Source organism: Neoarius graeffei, chromosome 10 (genome assembly GCF_027579695.1).
Source record: "Neoarius graeffei isolate fNeoGra1 chromosome 10, fNeoGra1.pri, whole genome shotgun sequence".
Lineage (NCBI taxonomy): Eukaryota > Metazoa > Chordata > Actinopteri > Siluriformes > Ariidae > Neoarius > Neoarius graeffei.
The window spans coordinates 76,791,958-76,812,730 of NC_083578.1; the positions used below are offsets into that span (position 1 = coordinate 76,791,958).

The 20,773-nt window shown below is 41.5% G+C and overlaps 1 protein-coding gene across 1 annotated transcript in view; it reads right to left on the reverse strand.

Annotated features, from left to right (window-relative positions):
• med27 (mediator complex subunit 27) overlaps positions 1-20,773 on the reverse strand; it is a 200,614-nt gene that overhangs the window by 81,855 nt on the left and 97,986 nt on the right. The window contains exon 4 of the mRNA XM_060930908.1: positions 3,775-3,868. Within this exon, the coding sequence (XP_060786891.1) occupies positions 3,775-3,868 (94 nt within the window). The remainder of the gene's footprint in view (positions 1-3,774; positions 3,869-20,773) is intronic.

Here is a 20,773-nt window from a genome sequence, read left to right on the forward strand (position 1 = left end):
GTAGTTGTCTTGAAGATAGCTATATCGTGGCACTTACCCGGACATCCTACTGATAATTGGAGTGGATTTAGATTTAGGGGGTGGAGGATCCTTATTTCTTTCATGGGTGTCAACAATATTGAAACATTACTGCTTAATTTATGGGTTATTACGTGGAGTTTTCACCATTAATATCATGTATCATCTGTTGATAGCTGACATTCGGCTGATGGTTTTATCCAAGAACACTTAAAAAAATTTTTCAAAAGGACAATTCAAAAACTTGAAAAGATTTTTGTTGGAAAACAATATTTTCCCCATTTTTCATTATTTCCAGTGCTCAGCGTAAATGAGTACACCCCCTTTGAAAAGTAACATTTTAAACAATATCTCAATGAACACAAACAATTTCCAAAATGTTGACAAGACAAAGCTTAATATAACATCTGTTTAACTTATAACGTGAAAGTAAGGTTAATAATATAACTTAGATTACACATTTTTCAGTTTTACTCAAATTAGGGTGGTGCAAAAATGAGTACACCCCACAACAAAAACTACTACATCTAGTACTTTGTATGGCCTCCATGATTTTTAATGACAGCACCAAGTCTTCTAGGCATGGAATGAACAAGTTGGTGACATTTTGCAACATCAATCTTTTTCCATTCTTCAACAATGACCTCTTTGAGTGACCGGATGCTGGATGGAGAGTGATGCTCAACTTGTCTCTTCAGAATTCCCCAAAGAAAATAATTTCTTTACACCACAAAGGTGAAGGCTACAAGATCAGCGAAGCTTTACTTATCAGTCAGAATACTGCTGCAAAAGTGGTACAAAAATTGAAGAAAGATGGAACTGCAACCATCTCACAGAGACATCCAGGTCGTCCACGGAAGTTAACACCTCGACAGGAGCGTCTTCTGATGAGAAGGGTTGAAGAAAATCGGCATGCAAGTTCACTGCAGTTATCTAAAGAAGTAGAAAGCCAAACTGGGGTGACTATTTCCCATGACACAATAAAGCATACACGGCAGAGGAAATGGCATGCATGGATGCCGTCCATGAAAGAAGCCTCTCCTAAAGCCCAGACACAAAAAAGCCTGCCTAGAGTTTGCCAGGGCCCATGCTGACAAAGATTAAGACTACTGGGACTCTATACTCTGGAGTGATGAGACCAAGATAAATGTTTTTGGAACTGATGGCTTCAAAACTGTATGGTGTTGCAAAGGTGAGGAATACAAAGAAAACTGCATGGTGCCTACAGTGAAACATGGTGGTGGCCGTGTCCTTATGTGGGGCTGCATGAGTGCTGCTGGTGTCGGGGAGCTGCATTTCATTGATGGCATCATGAATTCACAGATGTATTGCTCTATACTGAAAGAGAAGATGCTACCATCACTCCGTGCCCTTGGTCGTCGTGCACTTTTCCAACATGACTAAACACACATCTAAGGCCACTGTTGGATTTCTGAAGAAGAACAGGGTGAAAGTGATTCAGTGGCCAAGTATGTCTCCTGATCTGAACCCAATCGAACACCTATGGGGAATTCTGAAGAGACAAGTTGAGCATCACTCTCCATCCAGCATCCAGTCACTAAAAGAGGTCATTGTTGAAGAATGGAAAAAGATTGATGTTGCAAAATGTCGCCAACTTGTTCATTCCATGCCTAGAAGACTTGGTGCTGTCATTAAAAATCATGGAGGCCATACAAAGTACTAGATGTAGTAGTTGTTGTTGTGGTGTGTACTCATTTTTGCACCACCCTAATTTGAGTAAAACTGAAAAAATGTGTAATCCAAGTTATATTATTAACCTTACTTTCACGTTATAAGTTAAAGAGATGTTATATTAAACTTTGCCTTGTCAAAATTTTGGAAATTGTTTGTGTTCATTGAGATATTGTTTAAAATGTTACTTTTCAAAAGGGGTGTACTCATTTATGCTCAGCACTGTAATTCTGCATTTTGTCCTTTTTAATTCTGTCCCTGGCAATATTTAACAATTATTTGCCGAAGCTAAAATTAATATCGGTGAATATTGACCAAGACAAAGTCGAGGTTATCATTCACCGATATTCACGGAGTCTGAGGTGGATAATTATTTTAGTATAAATACACAGGTGGCTATTTAAAAAAAAAAAGTAATAAAAAAATAATTGATTTCAAACTTCAAAAGCAGCATGCAAATGTAATGCGCGCAGGCTTGTGTCACTTACACACGCTGACTCACATAAAATTCTTTGTTTTGAAATCAAATCAAGTAAATCACAATAACGGCTTACCTTTAAATAGTTTTAGATCAGGGCTTTGAACCAGAATTTTTTTCCTATTGGTTCGTTCCGAACAGAAACGGAATTTTAATGTTTCCGGTTTTGGGTTCCACCATTAAATAGACGTTCCCGAACCGGTTAGAACAAAAAAATTTCGTTCCCGGAACGGTTAATTACGTTCCCTGTCAGCTGTTTAACAAATGGCTATAAAATTATGTCTCTGTCTCATCCAGCTTAAGCCAAATGTAGGCTAATTCTATTACAACCTTCATTAAATAAGACAAGAAATAATTCAAAACAATTATTATTTCAAATGTTGGCGATTTGGATTCTCAGTATGTCTTCCCATCTACACAAACAGAAAAAGTGCCAAAAATGAAAGATAATTCGTTTAGTGTGTTACCAAAGGCTAGTCAGGCCCTATGCATTGATAGGCTAACAGAGGTTAACGTCATTTAATGTTCGCGAGCCTCTCATTAACGTGGACAAATATATTGATATCGTGTTTGAAATTGACGTTTTTGAATAACGATAGACTGCAATATTTACCTCTTATTTAAGATGTGGAGACGTGATAGTAGTCCACCCTCCCGCTCTCTCCATTCAGTCAGCGAACGTCACACAGGAAGTGAACCCCAGCGGGTCATAGAAACTTGGGCAGGAGAAGAATGACTTTTTTATTTGTAGGCTACGGAAACTTTGAGGAACGAAATAAAAACCGGTATTAACCGGTTACCATTATTTTTAATAAGCGTTTCTGTTCCGGAACATAAAAAATAATAAAGTTTCTGGTTTCGTTTCTGTTCCATGTGAAATAGAAAAAGTTCCCGGTTTTCGTTTTCGTTCCTTGAACCGGTTCAAAGCCCTGTTTTAGACCAAACTTCGCAGCATCTTCAGTGCTTTTAGGAACAGCATTTTCTTTTATAATGTGTAATTCTTCCTCACTTACGGTGACAAAGCGATTGGCCGCCATTTTGCTGAGTCACTGGAGGTGATTATCGAGAAATAATCCGAATCTCTCGACCGATCAGCGCACGTGATTTCCTATAACCACCTCCGTATTTATACTAATAGTAGACAACCTGTCTTATACCACGTCACTGTTGAATTCTCATTCACGTAAGAACGTTTTGCACATGTTCCATAACATAATATCCAATAAGTATATAAACTATAAAGAAAATATGAGACAAATGTTGTGGTATAAGAATAATAAAACATTTTGGAACATGCTATTATAAGATCATGCTGTTAAATTTTTAATTTTGGGGTGAAATTGGTCACACTACCCGGTCGGTGATTCCTTGACCATAAGAGTACGCCATGCCATGTTTTATTCTTTACACAAAGCACTGATATAAAGTGTCTTTAAACTTTTGATTGCCTGCACAAGTCTTTAAAAGGTGAAAGTCATTAGCAAAATTTGGATGTCCTGACTCCCTGCGGTTTGAATAAAGTACAAATCATGAGAGACAGGATCATTTTACTCATGCGGAAGAACAGATTTATAAGAGAAACTCACCAGCAGCACAGCCGACGTCCCGTTGGGCCGGAAGAGCTCAATGGACATGTCTGGAAACATACGGCCAATCCTAGAGATCACGTCATCCACGTACCTGTCGAGGAAGGCCACAAAGGTAATTCATATTCACATCCATGTTTATAAATCTGCTGAAAATTCAGCGAGTGCAAAAAAAGGTCATGATTGCTTCTGTTAGCAAGTCAATGCCTTTTTTTTTTTATTAAGGTAACGATATTGAAAAAGTCAGGCTTTGTTGTATTCAATACTATTGACATGTTTGTGTCAAACAGGTAATGTATTCCTGGGCCCCGCCCTGAGCCATCACATCGATCTACAGTCAATTCTCTCTTTACACTTTGTGAACTAACTTACTGTATTTCTTTACTTTACTTACTATAATATTTTCTTTAGGCTATAGCTTCTAGCTAGTGTATTATATTATATAGATACGAGTGTTTTACCGGGAAATACACCACTCGTATTTTTCATATGAGCTCCATCCGGGACATGGAGAACCAAAACTGTGACATAAATCTCTATTTTTCTTCGCGGTCTGGTTTCCATCGAATCCTGCGCTCTGATTGGCTGGCGAGCGGGTCCGTATCATACGGTACGGACCCCGGTTACAGACCTCTGGTGACTCGCTCGTTCACAACAACGATAAACATAGTAGCAATTTTTGTCAACATTTATCTTTTTTATAAGATTTTTATCAAAAAACTTCTACATTTTTGCCAACATTTTTCAGCATAATAGCGTTCATTTTACATCATGGATAGCGATAACGACAGTCCTCACAGCGAAAGCGAGTTTTACTACCCTGAGGAAGAAGTAATAAAGGAAAACATTTCAGGAGAAAGCTAAAACCTGTAATTTGCTAACACTGAATGACTCCTATTTGTATAAATAGGGGACTACACAGGCAGCAAAATGTAGTTTCTCTTTCCTGCCATGGAAGTGCACTTGCATAGCGAGGAGGAAGCCATTTGCATTACAGCCGTGAATGAGGATTCAAAATGGCAGCTCGGCTCAGTTTTCCCTTTCGGGCGCTCTCGTTTTCTGTTAGAATTTGGTAAAGAAAAAAATAAATATATTATTTACCAGCTTAAGGTCGGTTTGTATGGTGAAATACCGTGACCTCAGCCTTGAATACTGACCTCGGTCACAGTATTTCACGATACGGACCTCCCAGCTGGTAAATAACATACATACCAGGGCTTTACATAAACTTTTTTGCTCACCGGCCACTGTGGCTAGTGGTTTTCCCGAGTCACGAGCCATTCAGCCTTTTCACTAGCCATAATTTTGTTGCCAGGAAATCGCAGTTTTTTCTTCACCATGACACGTTAAAGTTCGGAAGATCTAGATTTAATTATGAATGGCAGCGTATAATATATCTCTACAGTAGCACTCAGGTATTCAGTGCTGTTGTTAAGGTAGCTCCCTATATGAAAACATGCAACCAATTCAGACAAAAATATAAACAGAGTATTCTGTTTATTGAACTCAAATTCAAGCCCCTTACAATATGAAATATCGCATAATATGAAAAATAACTGAACTGTTTCTAATATTAAAAGTCCAAATCAAAACATTTATCATTGAAAAACATTTGATGTTTTGATATGCAAGTATTATGTGTATTATCAAGTATCTCAACTCATTCATCTCATTATCTGTAGCCGCTTTATCCTTCTACAGGGTCGCAGGCAAGCTGGAGCCTATCCCAGCTGACTACGGGCGAAAGGCGGGGTACACCCTGGACAAGTCGCCAGGTCATCACAGGGCTGACACATAGACACAGACAACCATTCACACTCACATTCACACCTACGCTCAATTTAGAGTCACCAGTTAACCTAACCTGCATGTCTTTGGACTGTGGGGGAAACCGGAGCACCCAGAGGAAACCCACGTGGACACGGGGAGAACATGCAAACTCCGCACAGAAAGGCCCTCGCCGGCCACGGGGCTCGAACCCGGACCTTCCTGCTGCGAGGCGACAGCGCTAAACACTACACCACCGTGCTGCCCCATTATCAAGTATTATTATGTATATTGTGTATTATCTATTAATAGTGTGTGTGTGTGTGTGTGTGTGTGTGTGTGTGTGTGTGTGTGCGCGAACATGTGTAGAGAGAGACATTGAATGTCCTCATTACATTCATCATCAGATGAGTCTGAATGGTCCATGAAAAATGATTTTCGTGACCTGAGGCTTCCAGCAGGCCATAAGTTGATAGCTGGGGCGGATCAACTTCTTTCCAATCGCGTGAACGTTTCTAAACATCAGCTCCATCCTCTCCAGCTCAGCAGACTTCATGACCGCCAGGGACTGAAAGCAATGCTGTCCTGTGGTGAACCAGCTGTCTCCGCCTGTTTTGATGTTATAGTACTGATGTGTGCATTTGACTTTTCGTGGTCCTTTATAGTTTCGAGTTTAAAATTACTGGTGCCTGTCTTTGCCAGACTTTCTACAGTCTCTGCAGTACAGGGTATTTTCGGTTTTGCTATGAACTAGCCAATCTCGCCCGAACTTCCATTTGTCATTCAACGGTCTTATCTTCCTATTAGCGTCTTGTTCATCTCCATGGCCGCAGCCAGCTATGAGGCCCCCGTGGTCCAGACCGCGGTCATTTTTAAGAGCTGAAAATACATTTGTACGCTAAATATTCAACTGGATAAAAAAAGTAAAGGATAACATTAAAATGTGGGGCACATTCACCATCTCCAGTGAATGTGGATAGAATAACTGTTGATTTGGTGAAGTTTTCTGTGAAGAGAAAGAGTCTCCAGTGTCAGTGCTTTGTAACGCTTTGTAACGCTCAGATTTGAAGTTGTAACTTTACATTTTCCAAGGTGGGAAATTATTCAAGATGGAGGACTTCACACTTGATGGGTTCTCTGATCCATGATAAGCTAAGTTTTTTCTCTGCTGAGGGAACAATTGTTTATACTGTAGCTGCTACAACATATGCTGGATTCGGGATATCATTTTTTCCCCCCAATGCAAGAAAAACAAAGAATTGACCTCTTGTTTCCAGTGAAATTCATTTTCATCTTGAAGGAAATGTGTTATTTGTAGCATTCTATTGTCGTTATGTTACGACACTAATAAAACCATTTAAGCCACTGTGAGCAGGAGCTAGCGGGATTTTTCTACGACAAAGGCAGCGTGAGAGCCTCACTGCAGTGACTTAAGTGATAGCAGGAACTAATTTGTTTCACAAACAGTCCACAACATTAAAAGTAACTATAAACTGATTTTAAAAAAAGCCTCAATGAGGCTGTAGTTCATACCGGCCATTGTTGTTGTGTGTGAGTTTGAAATCCGATCAATCCGGTGGGAGGACTAGCGATTTCGTGAAATTGCATACGACCCCATGGTACATGGCGCCACCTGGTGAACAACTTTTGTTGGAACATGTCTTTAGAGTCTTCTGGGTGAGTTTCAGTGAAAACATCCTAGCAGTTTATGAACAGTACTGTAGTGTTTGGTGTTACGAGTCACCCAAAAATTTCAGACGCCCACAAAGCCATAAATATGACCGGTGGCACCGGTGTCTTGACAACTTTTATACATACCAACCTGGGGAACATTCCATACGAGTTTGATTAAAATCTGATCACTCCTGTAGGAGGAGTAGTGATTTTCATGAAATTGCACGTGACCCCTCTGTAGCCTCATCCATGGCAGGTGGCGCCACCTGGTAAACAATTCTTGCTGGTAGGTCTTTAGAGTCTTCTGGGTGAGTTTCAGTGAAAACGTCCCAGCAGTTTATGAAGGGTAGCGTTTAATGTGATGAGTCACCCAAAAATTTCAGGTGCCCACAAAACCATAAATATGACAGGTGGTGCCACCATCTTGACCACTTTTATGCACACCCGTCTGGGGAACCTTGTATGCGAGTTTGATCGAAATCCCATCAATCCTGTAGGAGGAGTAGCGATTTTTGTAAATCGCATAAGCTCATCCGGCCTGGCCTGCGGCCGGATGAGCTAAAAAGCATGACGTCGTTTTTTATCATTAAGAAATTGTTCGTGTTCGAGAACTGAAGAATAAAACACATGCTGTTACAAGAAAATAGTCAACTTCAGGGTGGGAAGAGTAACTCTGCTGTAATATTTTTCTATCACAGCACTGTGTTTATTCCTTACTTAAGATACGGCTTAGTTGTTTACTCTAAAGAAATTATATCTCCTCTGAACACACACAACTTTTTCATTTATGCCCGAACATGATGCCAGCAAGCAAAAGTTTAATAACACAGCATACTTTACCACAGAGAGAACCAAGCAGAAGATCTTGTAATAAAACGCCTCGGTCCAGCAGTGGACTGTAAAGCAGGGATTTTCTCTCCGAACGCCTGCCTCACCTTCACTGTTTAGAGGAGAATATGCATTATTTGAAACTCCTGCCAGAGACGTTGAGCTAGCTCGTTAGACATCAGAATGCTTGGGGTTGGACAGCCGAAGCCTTGAGCCATCCCTCGAGTCAGCAGAACTGCAACCGAGAAGAGTCGCCCTCCTTGTATTGGCGGGTCAATGCTAATAAGGGTTTAATGAAAATCTCCTTTGCCATCAGCTATCAATAGACTTGAGGGACTGGCCTCACACACAAAAAGGAAAAAAAAAATTCATTAAAGAAGTGCTGGAGAGAGGTCGGCTTGGGTAAGAGGAATAGTTGCAGAAGTCATTTGAAAGTTATGGGGACAAAAGTGCATGTTGTGTACATTCCAGTTAAAAATGTAAGCCCTGATGGTATGACGATATGAGCTAGGACGTCTCCATGATGGTTCTATTGTGCTTCATTTATATCAGCATCAAAAACAAGAAACAAATGATCTACGATTATTTCTTAACAATTTTCCTGGTCGAACTGAATGCAAAAGTTTGTATCTCATCTCATCTCATTATCTCTAGCCGCTTTATCCTTCTACAGGGTCGCAGGCAAGCTGGAGCCTATCCCAGCTGACTACGGGCGAAAGGCGGGGTACACCCTGGACAAGTCAGTTTGTATCTCCCATGGGTTTTTTTTTTTTGGAAAGCCCTGTTAGACTTCCCTTCCAGACACCTTTTTTTTTGAGCAACAGCAGAAGCAGATGCTAGCTTTGCCATCTTATAGCTCCAGGACCTCTGGTTCAATCCTGAACTTGGGTTACAGCATGTGCATTGTTTAACATGTTCTCCCTGTGTTTGTCGGTTTCCTCTGGGTCCCTCACACCAAAACCATGCCAGTAGATGGATTACCCATGGATGTGACTGTGCATGATGATCTGCAGTTGACCTTTTCCTCCTCCAGGGTGCCTCCACCACAACCCTGACCAAAAAGCCGTAACAAAAATGAAACTTTTCCCCCCACTCAAGAGAACAAACATTAACCATTTACCGTTATGCATTAAAGCGCCCGTGGACGGTGTGAGGCCGGTAACGGCCCTCGCCCCACCATGAAGTTGGGTTGTCTGGGAATGCAGCCCAAAGCAGATGGTAAACTCCATCTAAGGCTAAATACTGGCACAAGACCAATAGTAAACAGGTACTATAAGGGAAAGTTGAAAAGAACTTTGAAGAGAGAGTTCAACGGTGGGATCCGCACACCTCCTGTTGGTGGGCGGTGCATCACCATCTCGCCTCTACCACCCCATTGGTGAGGTGGAGCCAGAGCCTGCACGATGGTACCCAAAAGATGGTGAACTATGCGTGGACAGGGCGAAGCCAGAGGAAACTCTGGTGGATGCCCGCAGTGGCCCTGATGTACAAATCTGTCGTCTGACCTCGGTATAGGGGCGAAAAACTAATCGAACCATCTAGTAGAAGAAAAAGCCTTTGAGCACATGTAGATTCAAGCACAGTGAAATTCTTCCTGCCTGAACCAGTGAACAAACTCCTGCACACACAAGTCAGCAATGAGCACACACACATACCCAGAGCAGTGGGCAGCTACGCTACAGCACCCGGGAAGCAGTTGGGGGTTAAGCGCCTTGCTCAAGGGCACCTCGGCCATGATACAGAGGGAGGGGTAAGTGCTGTTCATTCACTCCCTTCACATTTTTTCTGCTGGCCCAGGGAATCAAACCGATGACCCTTTGGGCCCAAGGCTGCTTCTCTAACCTTCAGGCCATGTAATACCTGGTTCCCTCCAAAGTTTCCCACCAGGATAGCTGGTGCACAAGCTGCACTTTTATACAGTAGAGCTAATGATTAGAGGCATTAGGACAAAATGATCTGAACCCATTCTCAAACTGTAAATGGGTAAGAAGCCCACTGGCTTGGAGCTGGGCATGGAAGGCGAGCGACCAGTGGGCTACTTTTGTTAAGCAGAACTGGCGCTGTGGGATGAACCGAACGCCGGGTTAAGGCACCCAATGCCGGATTACTGTTTATTACACTCCTAAAAAGATTCCTTTGGATGGTTAAAAGTTCTTAGCCTCCTAAACATGTTCTACTTGGAACTGATCTCAAGAAACTCTGGTGTAACATTACACCATGTAGGGATCTAGATCTAGGGATCTAATTTGTGCTTCATTTAAAAGTCTAAAATAATCTAAATTCTCCCTAATTTGTTGGACAATTCCACCCACCAGCCAGCTCTCCCCTATCAACCCCTAACAGCTAACAAGGAGGAAGGGTAAAGGCTAAGACGTGCCAAGACATTGACAATGTGAAGCCAACCAACCACAATGTTTTGAGCTGCTGGGTCACAGAGCAGCATAACACACTCGGAAGAAAAGTGCTATCCACCCTCTTCCACATACATGAGCTCAAAGACTGCCACGGTTTGCCTGGAGTCATCGTGATTGACAAGGAGAGCAAGTATACCATGTCTTGGACTTGCAGCTAAAGATGGCTGTAATATTACTGGGATTCAAACTTGCGATTTCCAGACAACAGGGCAAACAATTTTTTGGCAAGTCACTCTAAAGCCTAAGGACTGTACAGTTTGATTAACAGTCTCAACTTTTTCCTGTACATTGTATTAAATTCGACATTTATCAAAATATCTTTTATTAATTTGAACGACTGATAAAGGCAAAAACATTTTAGTTGACGTTATTTGTCTAGCACAACCCATAGATTCTTTTTAACTGGAGGTTCTTTTCTCATCAACTTGAATGGCCTTGACACCTTGACAGGTGTGACCTGAGCGTTTTCTAAACTACTGCTTGATTGTGTTGGTTGTTGACTTAATTCTAAAATTGAATTTTTAATAGTATTCTGCTTTTGGAAATGTAATGCACATCTGCAGCCAGGCTTTCAAAATGAGCCAAGTTGTTAATATTCTGCGCTACTGGCAGATTATTGGCAATCGCGGAGCTTAAAGGTAATCGAATGGGGTGTGCAATTACATCTCAATTGGCAACGCAGAGGGGAGCCAAGCCAGCTACAAGACAAGACATGCTTTAATATCCCACTGCTTCATCAGTCTCGGGTGTGAAATCTACTCAATCTGCATACATCTTTGGTTCATGTGAGGTATACTGGAAGAGGGTGTGCGTATACAGCTTGTGGTCTGCAGTAGGCCGAAATACTCAAAAGCTCAAACCCCAAAACTTCTGTTTAGCACCTCATATCCATCCTTTTCCTACAGGTTCCTCCATAGGCCTTTTAATAAGCATTGCTTTAATTGGCTGCTCATCGTCAGCCTGTTCTTTGATTCATTACAGACACACACTTAGAGGTTGGGTTCAACCAGACAGCAAACGTCATATTGGCTGCATGGTGGTGTAGTGGTTAGCACTGTCATCTCACAACAAGGTGGTTCTGGGTTCGAGCCAGACAAGAGCCTTTCTGCGTGGAGTTTGCATGTTCTCCGCAGGTTCTCTGGTTTCTTCCCACAGTCAAAGACATGCAGATGAGGTAAAATTCCCAGTCACTGGGTGTTTTTATGCAATGTACAAGACATTGCGTACTTAGTGCCGGTTCCAAGCCCAGATAGATTGGGGAGGGTTGCGTCAGGAAGGGCATCCGGTGTAAAAACCTATGCCAAATCTGAAGTCTGAGATTAGCATGAGCTAAACTGGTTATTAACCTTCTGAAAATAAAGCCCTATTATTATACAGGAACATGATGCACAGACGATACAGACTTGCATCTGCTCACTTGTGAATAAGCAAATGAAGGACAATTAAAACCTGTAACGCAAGCAGAACAGTCAGACAAGCTTTCCTAAACTGTGGGTGGATCTGAAATTCCAGCAAGTTACAGCTTGGCTCATGTACACAAGATCTTTCCAGCTCATGTAGCAGTCTGGTGCTAAGTAACACTTTCAAAAGCCCCTTACACAATAACTCCGAGTACGATGCTGCACAAAAAGTTAATTTCTAACCCTAAAGTCACATTATTAAGTCGCAAACTGATCATTCTCTCTGCACATGCATGACAATTTCATGCGACGTAGTCCCAGCCTCGTAAGCGACATTTAAGTGACTCTGCATTACTTCAAAACCAAACCCTTGGCTTGAGTGATCCTTCAAACCATTCCTATGGAGCACGTGGTCTGAGGTTTCTTCACTTTAGCGCCCATTTATTGTTTGATGCACAAAAATTGAAGATAAACTTACCTTATAACCATGGTATTGTCCAATACATTCTTTCAACGAGACATCTATACTACTAAAGGAAGGCTGTCTGTCTCCCTGTTCACCTCTGCAAATTGACACGGCTGGATGTACATACTCCATACTTTGTACATGGATTGGTGACACCCTAGACGGGCCCAAGACAACATTTTCGATTTTCCAAAAAGATGGGATTAGCGCTCGTCCAACACGCTATTCATTTCCCATAGGCTACATGCTCGTGCTAACACGCTGCGCGCAGCCTCGGCGGGGAATCCTCTCCCCGACTTGCCTGAGAGTTTCGATTGCATGGGACCTCGCAAATCAGCGCTCCTCGCCGCAGACTTCCGCTAGGGCCGAGTCTACATCACTGTGGAGACGCGGGGAGCGAGTTATGTCATTTTGACAGAAAACGTATATCACATCACGTGTCCACTCAACCCAATTCCAAGCAGCTGTATGGCCAAACCCTTGGATTAACACAGCCGCTGTTACCCCTTTTCCACCAAATCAGTTCCAGGGCTGGTTCGGGGCCAGTGCTGGTGCTGGTTAACAACTCGTTCAACTTGCGAGCCAGCTGAGAACCAGTTTGCTTTTCCATAGCTCGCGGTGCTAAGGGAAGACGTCATTACGTCGCTGTATGCGTCAGTTACGTCGCTACGTTTGCATAAACCTTGGCGCGAATATCGAAGCAAAAACAACACGGAAGCAGCAGCAACAACAACAATAATAATAATAATGGATGACTTCGCGTTTGTACAGCTGTTGCTTCTCGTCGCTTAAAAATGGCGATCTTTCGCGGTCTTGTTATTGTTGTTGGTCTTAACAACTCCGGTCTAAAGCGGCTAGAGATAATGAGATGAGATTTTTGATCGCTATTTTATCACTGCTATAGCAAGTTATGAGTGTTTGAAATATGCTGTGTAATCTATCAGTCTGTATGTCAAAGCAATGGCCGTAAACAAGATTCATTGAGACCTGTGTGAGACATCGAAGGACAGAAGTAAAACGTACAACGGAAATCAAAGTGACCGACATCTGCCAACGTTGTCAAAAGACGCGCGCGCCCTCTTTCGAATGCTGATGTGATCAAGCCGGAAGTTTTGTTTGTTTTGATAGCAATCAGCAAAGTTTGAAAAAAGTAGGCAGTAATCGTCATTTAAACTCGTTTTTGCGCAATATTTCGTTTGGAAAACAGTTTTCAAAATGGAGGCACGGACACCTGACTGACACTTCACGTTTCGAAGTCTCGCACAAGTCTCGTGAAGATCGCGTGGATAAGCGACGCCTGCCGTGTACCAAACGAACTAAATTCAACACGGCTAAAAACTGAATAGGCCGATAAGTATAATATTTAATTGCAATTACTTGCCAATACGAGTCACGATATAAGGTTACTAAAACCGAAAACGTAATTGAATAACACGTTAATTAAGAAATAAAGCAAGTTTAAAAATGACTTCAGTTCCCCTTTTTAAGGGCCTGGTGAGTACTGGGACAGGAGGGACTTTAACTGTGTATCATAGAAATGTTTTCAAGAATTGGGATATACATTTGTTTTATTGCCCACCCCACTATCGTATTGTGGGGGTTGGGGAGGACTGGGAACCTGGACGTTGCATGCACACAAGCAAAAACAGTAGTGACTGCTACACGCCCACAAGTGGCAAACTGCAATCAACACAAGCCAACCATTGCCTGCGAGTGTGAAATATGATATTACACTGACACCTAAGAAATGAGAGGTATTTATTTATTCTTATTCAGCTTTCTGTACCTTTCTACACCAAAAATCAAGATCCCGTCATCTCGTTGAAGAACTCTATGACCTAACCGTCTGATAACACATGAAACCTTAGTGTAATTCTCCTTGGTGCTAACTCAGTCATGATGGTTTCACTTTTACAACATCAGGAGCATCTGGACATTTCTCTCCAGGTGTTTGTTCAGTCTCTCGTCATCCCAAGATAGGACTACCTCCAGCTGATCTAAAATGCAACTACCCGACTCGTTTTCAATCTCCCTGAGTGCTCCCACATCACCCCATCACTGCATTTTCTCCACTTCCTATAGCTGCCCACATCGATGCAAAGCCAAAAACAGACCAGCATCCACCTACCCGAAGACAGTAATCAAACCCTGAACAAGCACGACTTGAACCACCATCCCTCAAGACATGCGTCAAGACTTTTTCTTCCATGCCTGTCTGAACAGCTGAGTCACTGGTTGTCTTTAAAAGAAGAACGAAGCCCCACCTCTGCAAAACGCTTAAGCTGCCACTACATCTGCATCATTGATAAAACAACCATCATGACTACCATTATTAAGGAATGTTCTTATTGGCAAATAATCAACAAGAGCAATAGTCGTATACCACAGCTAATTGCCAAGGATATTTTATTTATTAAAGAATAACACATCATTCTTTTTAGCTCTTCCAATAATCTCCAATCTTCTGGGAAGGCTTTCCACGAGATTTTGGAGTGGGGATTTGTGTTCATTCAGCCACAAGAGCGTTAATGAGGTCAGGTACTGATGTTGGGCGAGGAGGCTTGGGGTGCAGTCAGTGTTCCAGTTCATCCCAAAGGTATTCAGTGGGGTTGAGTCAGGTCTCTGTGCAGGACACTTGAGATCTTATCCAGTCTTGGCAAAGCTTGACTATATGGAGGTTGCTTTGTGCACAGGAGCGTTGTCATGCTGGAAGAGGTTTGGGTCTCTTGGATCCAGTGAAGGGAAATATTACAACCCCGATTCCAAAAAAGTTGGGACAAAGTACAAATTGTAAATAAAAACGGAATACAATAATTTACAAATCTCAAAAACTGATATTGTATTCACAATAGAACATAGACAACATATCAAATGTCGAAAGTGAGACATTTTGAAATTTCATGCAAAATATTGGCTCATTTGAAATTTCATGACAGCAACACATCTCAAAAAAGTTGGGACGGGGCAATAAGAGGCTGGAAAAGTTAAAGGTACAAAACAGGAACAGCTGGAGGACCAAATTACAACTCATTAGGTCAATTGGCAATAGGTCATTAACATGACTGGGTATAAAAAGAGCATCTTGGAGTGGCAGCAGCTCTCAGAAGTAAAGATGGGAAGAGGATCACCAATCCCCTTAATTCTGCGCCGACAAATAGAGGAGCAATATCGGAAAGGAGTTCGACAGTGTAAAATTGCAAAGAGTTTGAACATATCATCATCTACAGTGCATAATATCATCAAAAGATTCAGAGAATCTGGAAGAATCTCTGTGCGTAAGGGTCAAGGCCAGAAAACCATACTGGGTGCCCGTGATCTTCGGGCCCTTAGACGGCACTGCATCACATACAGGCATGCTTCTGTATTGGAAATCACAAAATGGACTCAGGAATATTTCCAGAGAACATTATCTGTGAACACAATTCACCGTGCCATCCGCCGTTGCCAGCTAAAACTCTATAGTTCAAAGAAGAAGCCGTATCTAAACATGATCCAGAAGCGCAGACGTCTTTTCTGGGCCAAGGCTCGTTTAAAATGGACTGTGGCAAAGTGGAAAACTGTTCTGTGGTCAGATGAATCAAAATTTGAAGTTCTTTATGGAAACCAGGGATGCCGTGTCATTTGGACTAAAGAGGAGAAGGACGGCCCAAGTTGTTATCAGCGCTCAGTTCAGAAGCCTGCATCTCTGATGGTATGGGGTTGCATTAGTGCGTGTGGCATGGGCAGCTTACACATCTGGAAAGACACCATCAATGCTGAAAGGTATATCCAGGTTCTAGAGCAACATATGCTCCCATCCAGACGACATCTCTTTCAGGGAAGGCCTTGCATTTTTCAACGTGACAATGCCAAACCACATACTGCATCAATTACAGCATCATGGCTGCGTAGAAGAAGGGTCCGGGTACTGAACTGGCCAGCCTGCAGTCCAGATCTTTCACCCATAGAAAACATTTGGCGCATCATAAAATGGAAGATACGACAAAAAAGACCTAAGACAGTTGAGCAACTAGAATCCTACATTAGACAAGAATGGGTTAACATTCCTATCCCTAAACTTGAGCAACTTGTCTCCTCAGTCCCCAGACGTTTACAGACTGTGGTAAAGAGAAAAGGTGATGTCTCAAAGTGGTAAACATGGCCTTGTCCCAACTTTGAGATGTGTTGTTGTCATGAAATTTAAAATCACCTAATTTTTCTCTTTAAATGATACATTTTCTCAGTTTAAACATTTGATATGTCATCTATGTTCTATTCTGAATAAAATATGGAATTTTGAAACTTCCACATCATTGCATTCTGTTTTTATTTACAATTTGTACTTTGTCCCAACTTTTTTGGAATTGGGGTTGTAATACTTAAGCAAAAAAAGACATCCTGTACAATTAGTTTGATTCCAAGAGTGTGGCAAAGGTTTGGGGAAGAACCACATATGGGTGTGATGATCAGGTGAACCTTTGCTAACATAATTTAGACACGACTCTGGGAAATTAGCGAGTTAGTTATATTGTGTCGAGTTGACTTTGGCTTAAAATGGTTCCTGGATCACTTTCAGTTGGTTCGAATCCTGACAACATGCCAGGATATTTTCTCCTAGTACCCGAGGTATGACCATTCAACCATTAGACTGGTAAAAGGTTTGAACTTCTCTTGAGGCCAGGAAGAGACCTCGAGCTGCTACTTTTATGTCCGTGCTAGACTATGGGGATGTTGTATACATGCATGTCTCTTCGTAGTGTCCACACAGGCTGGATACAGTTTATCATGGAGCACTGAGATTTATCACAAATCTCAAGTCTCTCACACCATTGCTTTCTGTATGAGCGGGTGGGTGGGTTAGTTGACCCTGTCTAGCCATAGACCGGAGCAGTGGCATATTTTTATTCAGAAGGCAATACTTGGACTTTTTCCTTGTTATCTACAGATGTACATACAACAAAAATGTACAGGAAATTATTCTCTTTGCTCCCAGGATTTATTCCTTCTTACGGTCCCCAAAGTCCGTACTGAGCAGGGGAAAAGGTCTTCAAGTACGCTGCTCCCTCAGCTTGGAACCAGTTGCAGAATCACTTAAACCTTCGGGAGCTGGTCTCACTGAACACTTTTAAAGGGATTTTAAATGACCTGGATACAGCTACATCTGTTTGTAGATGTTTCAAAAATTGATGAAATTTTTTATGTTTATTTTTTATTCATTTGCGCTAGCGCAAATTGTTACTCTCACTCAGGGTCTTTCTACTTTATTATGCTGCTTCTTCTTTTTCTTATTATTCTCCTAACATTTTTTAGGATGCCATTTCTCCCTCAGTTTTCAACCAATCACCACCAAATTTCACATGACGAATACCTCTGGGCTGAATTACATTGCTCTGACTTTTGGTGCTAATCTGGATCGCCAAACCAGAATGATCCATGAAAAATTAGATTTTTTTTTTAATCACTTATAACTCTGTCAATTTTCAAGATTTTTTTCAATCAGTTTATTTTAAAAAATTTTGTTCAGGGCAGCAGGGTGCAACTTTTCCTTACTAAGCGTCATTCTCTATCTCTTACCGTTCCGGATCTATTGGGTACGGTGACCAGACGTCCCGGGTTTGTAACAGCTAGCGCAAATCACTGTGACTTTCGTGTCCATCTAATTTACTTTTGTAATGTTTTATGTTTGTGTCTAAAACTGTTGTGTGCTGCTGCTGTTTGGCCAGGACACTCTTAGAAAGGAGATTTTTAATCTCAATGAGTCTTTTACTCTCGGTTAAATAAAGTTGACTGAACTCAGGAAAATCAGGTAATTCACATTTCGACCACTTAAGTGGGGTTGTTTTTAAAGTCAAAGGACTGCTGTCTGCTAGTAATAATGAGCTAGCGGTAGCCTAACACTTTTTACTCAAGATACGAGCTAGATAGCTAGTAAGCTACTGATGTTTTCCATTTTAATTGCATCAGCAAGTGGAGGTAAGAATACGTACAGTACAAATTGACTAAATCTAATTAAATTGCGCTAATTGGTTATTTGGAATCATTTCTCATCCTTTTTCTTGTTGTGTCTTTCTGCCCCAGATCAATACGAATGGTTGATGATCGCTGCTTCTTTGTGATATCCTGACATTAGTTGCCTAATTTGGTTACATAAATTGCAGTTTCTATTCCTCAACAAGTGGAAGCTCCTTGCGACTGCCAAATAACGATAAGATGTGCTTTTTCTGCAGATCCATTTTTTTTTTTTAAATCATGAGGCCCCTTGGTGGTCTGGGGGCCCTAAACTATGCAAACAGCCCTGATTATACCCTGTCCTTACAGAACTGTGTGAAACACTGAGACCATGCAGGTTTCAGTGAAAGGGCTCGAACAAAATCACTACAGTCAATAAGTTGATCTGAAGTTGACGTGTAAGGTGCGCTGATGAGAGCCGGAGAAGACGGAAGGAGCTGGGCATAACAAGGTGTCTCTCTGACCACCAGGCGAAGGCTTTTCTTTTATCCAACATGCAATCTAAATGCAAAGTTAATGAGAACTCGGTGGAGATAGACATCGGGGAGGTTCTGTGAGGCAGTTTAAAAGAATCCACTATGAACAGAGTCCCGAATGTTAATGCTTCAGACTTCTTTCCTGGCCGCCAGGATGATGAAACTGTTTCCACAAAATTACAGTCACATACAGTGTTTAAGTGATAAAAAAAAAAAAGAAAAAAAAAAATCAATAATAAAAAAGGCTTTGGGGTGAGATTCCAGTACCAAAACAGTTGTCTGGTTCATAAAAAAATAAAATATAAAATAAATAACATTCCAGACTTTGCACTTTGTTCTTCTCCATATAACAGGGCAACATATTCCGCACTGTATGATTAATGCTACAAAGTGATCAAATAGCCCTTTCTTGTGCCTGTGCGAGAGGCTGCGATGAATGCTGATGGATGGGGGGGGGGGTGGCGTATGGAGGGGGGGTACTGCCTTCATCTCCCTCTCTAATCAGAGATCACCAGCAACTGAAATTTTCATATCGCTCCAGCTGTGGATATTCTGCTGCAATGCAGCACTGAAATTAGACCCCCGTTTCATCACAAGTCTGGTAAACAAATTCTTATTAGCTTTCCCTGAGACACACAGAGTGGCAAGTGTCATAACTTGTCTTTTTAGAGCTGAATACGCTTAATGGAACCTACAACACTAGTCTGGGATTTATAATTCCACTTTCACAGTGAGGTTACACCAGCACACTTCTACATACTGCATATCATTTCTAAAGCATTTCACATTCTAGAGTATTTACAGATTGGTGACAAATTAAAGGGACAAGAGTGCTCTGAGAGCACAATATCCCCCGCTGGCAACTAGGCCATCACTCTGATAAAATGCAACTGAATTGAACAAAATTGCAATATGTGTATTACCGACATATAATAAAGAATCCTGACAAGTTTCGTGAAATTCGTCCAAAAAATTGTGAGAGGAGTTGATTTCAGAAGGTAAGCACCCTTCCCGGGATGGACATCGCCACGACATAATCCCCCCTTCAGGCCTTTCGGCCAGCGGGGGATAAAAATTGTGAGAGGAGTTGATTTCAGAAAGCAAGCACACCTTGATGAAATTGCCAAAGTACAAGTTTGTTAATAATCAAGGCCATAACTCTGGTAAAATTTGCCCAAATTAAACAATATGCGTATAACTACCATATAACAAAGCTTTCTGCCAAGTTTGGTGAAATTCCTCCACAAACTGTGAGAGGAGTTGATTTCAGAAGAATGTACACCCTCATGAAATTGTCAAAGTACAAGTTCTTTAATCAAGGGTCGAAACTCTGGTAAATTTTCACAAATGAAATTAAATCGCAATATGCGTATTACCGTCATATAACAAGGCCTTTTGCCAAGCTTCGAGAAATTCGTCCAAAAATTGTGAGATGACTTGATGTCAGAAGGCGAGCACACCTTCATGAAATTGTGAAAGTACTAGGTTGTTAATCAAGGGTCACAACTCTGGTAAAATGTGACCAAATTGAACAAAATAACAAACAATATGCGTACTACCGACATATAAAAAGGCCTTTTGCCAAGGTTGGTGAAATTCCTCCACGAATTGTGAGAGGGGTTGATTTCAGAAGGAAAACACACTCATGAAATTGTTAAATTATAACTGTTAATCAAGGGCTGTAACTCTGGTAAAATGTGACTAAATTTCATGAAATTATAATATGCGTATTACCGACATATAACAAAGAATCCTGCCACGTTTTGTGAAATTCCTCCAAAAATTGTGAGAGGAGTTGATTTCAGAAGGTAAGCACCCTTCCCGGGATGGACATCGCCACGACATAATCCCCCCCTTCAGGCCTTTCGGCCAGCGGGGGATAAAAATTGTGAGAGAAGTTGATTTCAGAAAGCAAGCACACCTTGATGAAATTGCCAAAGTACAAGTTTGTTAATAATCAAGGCCATAACTCTGGTAAAATTTGCC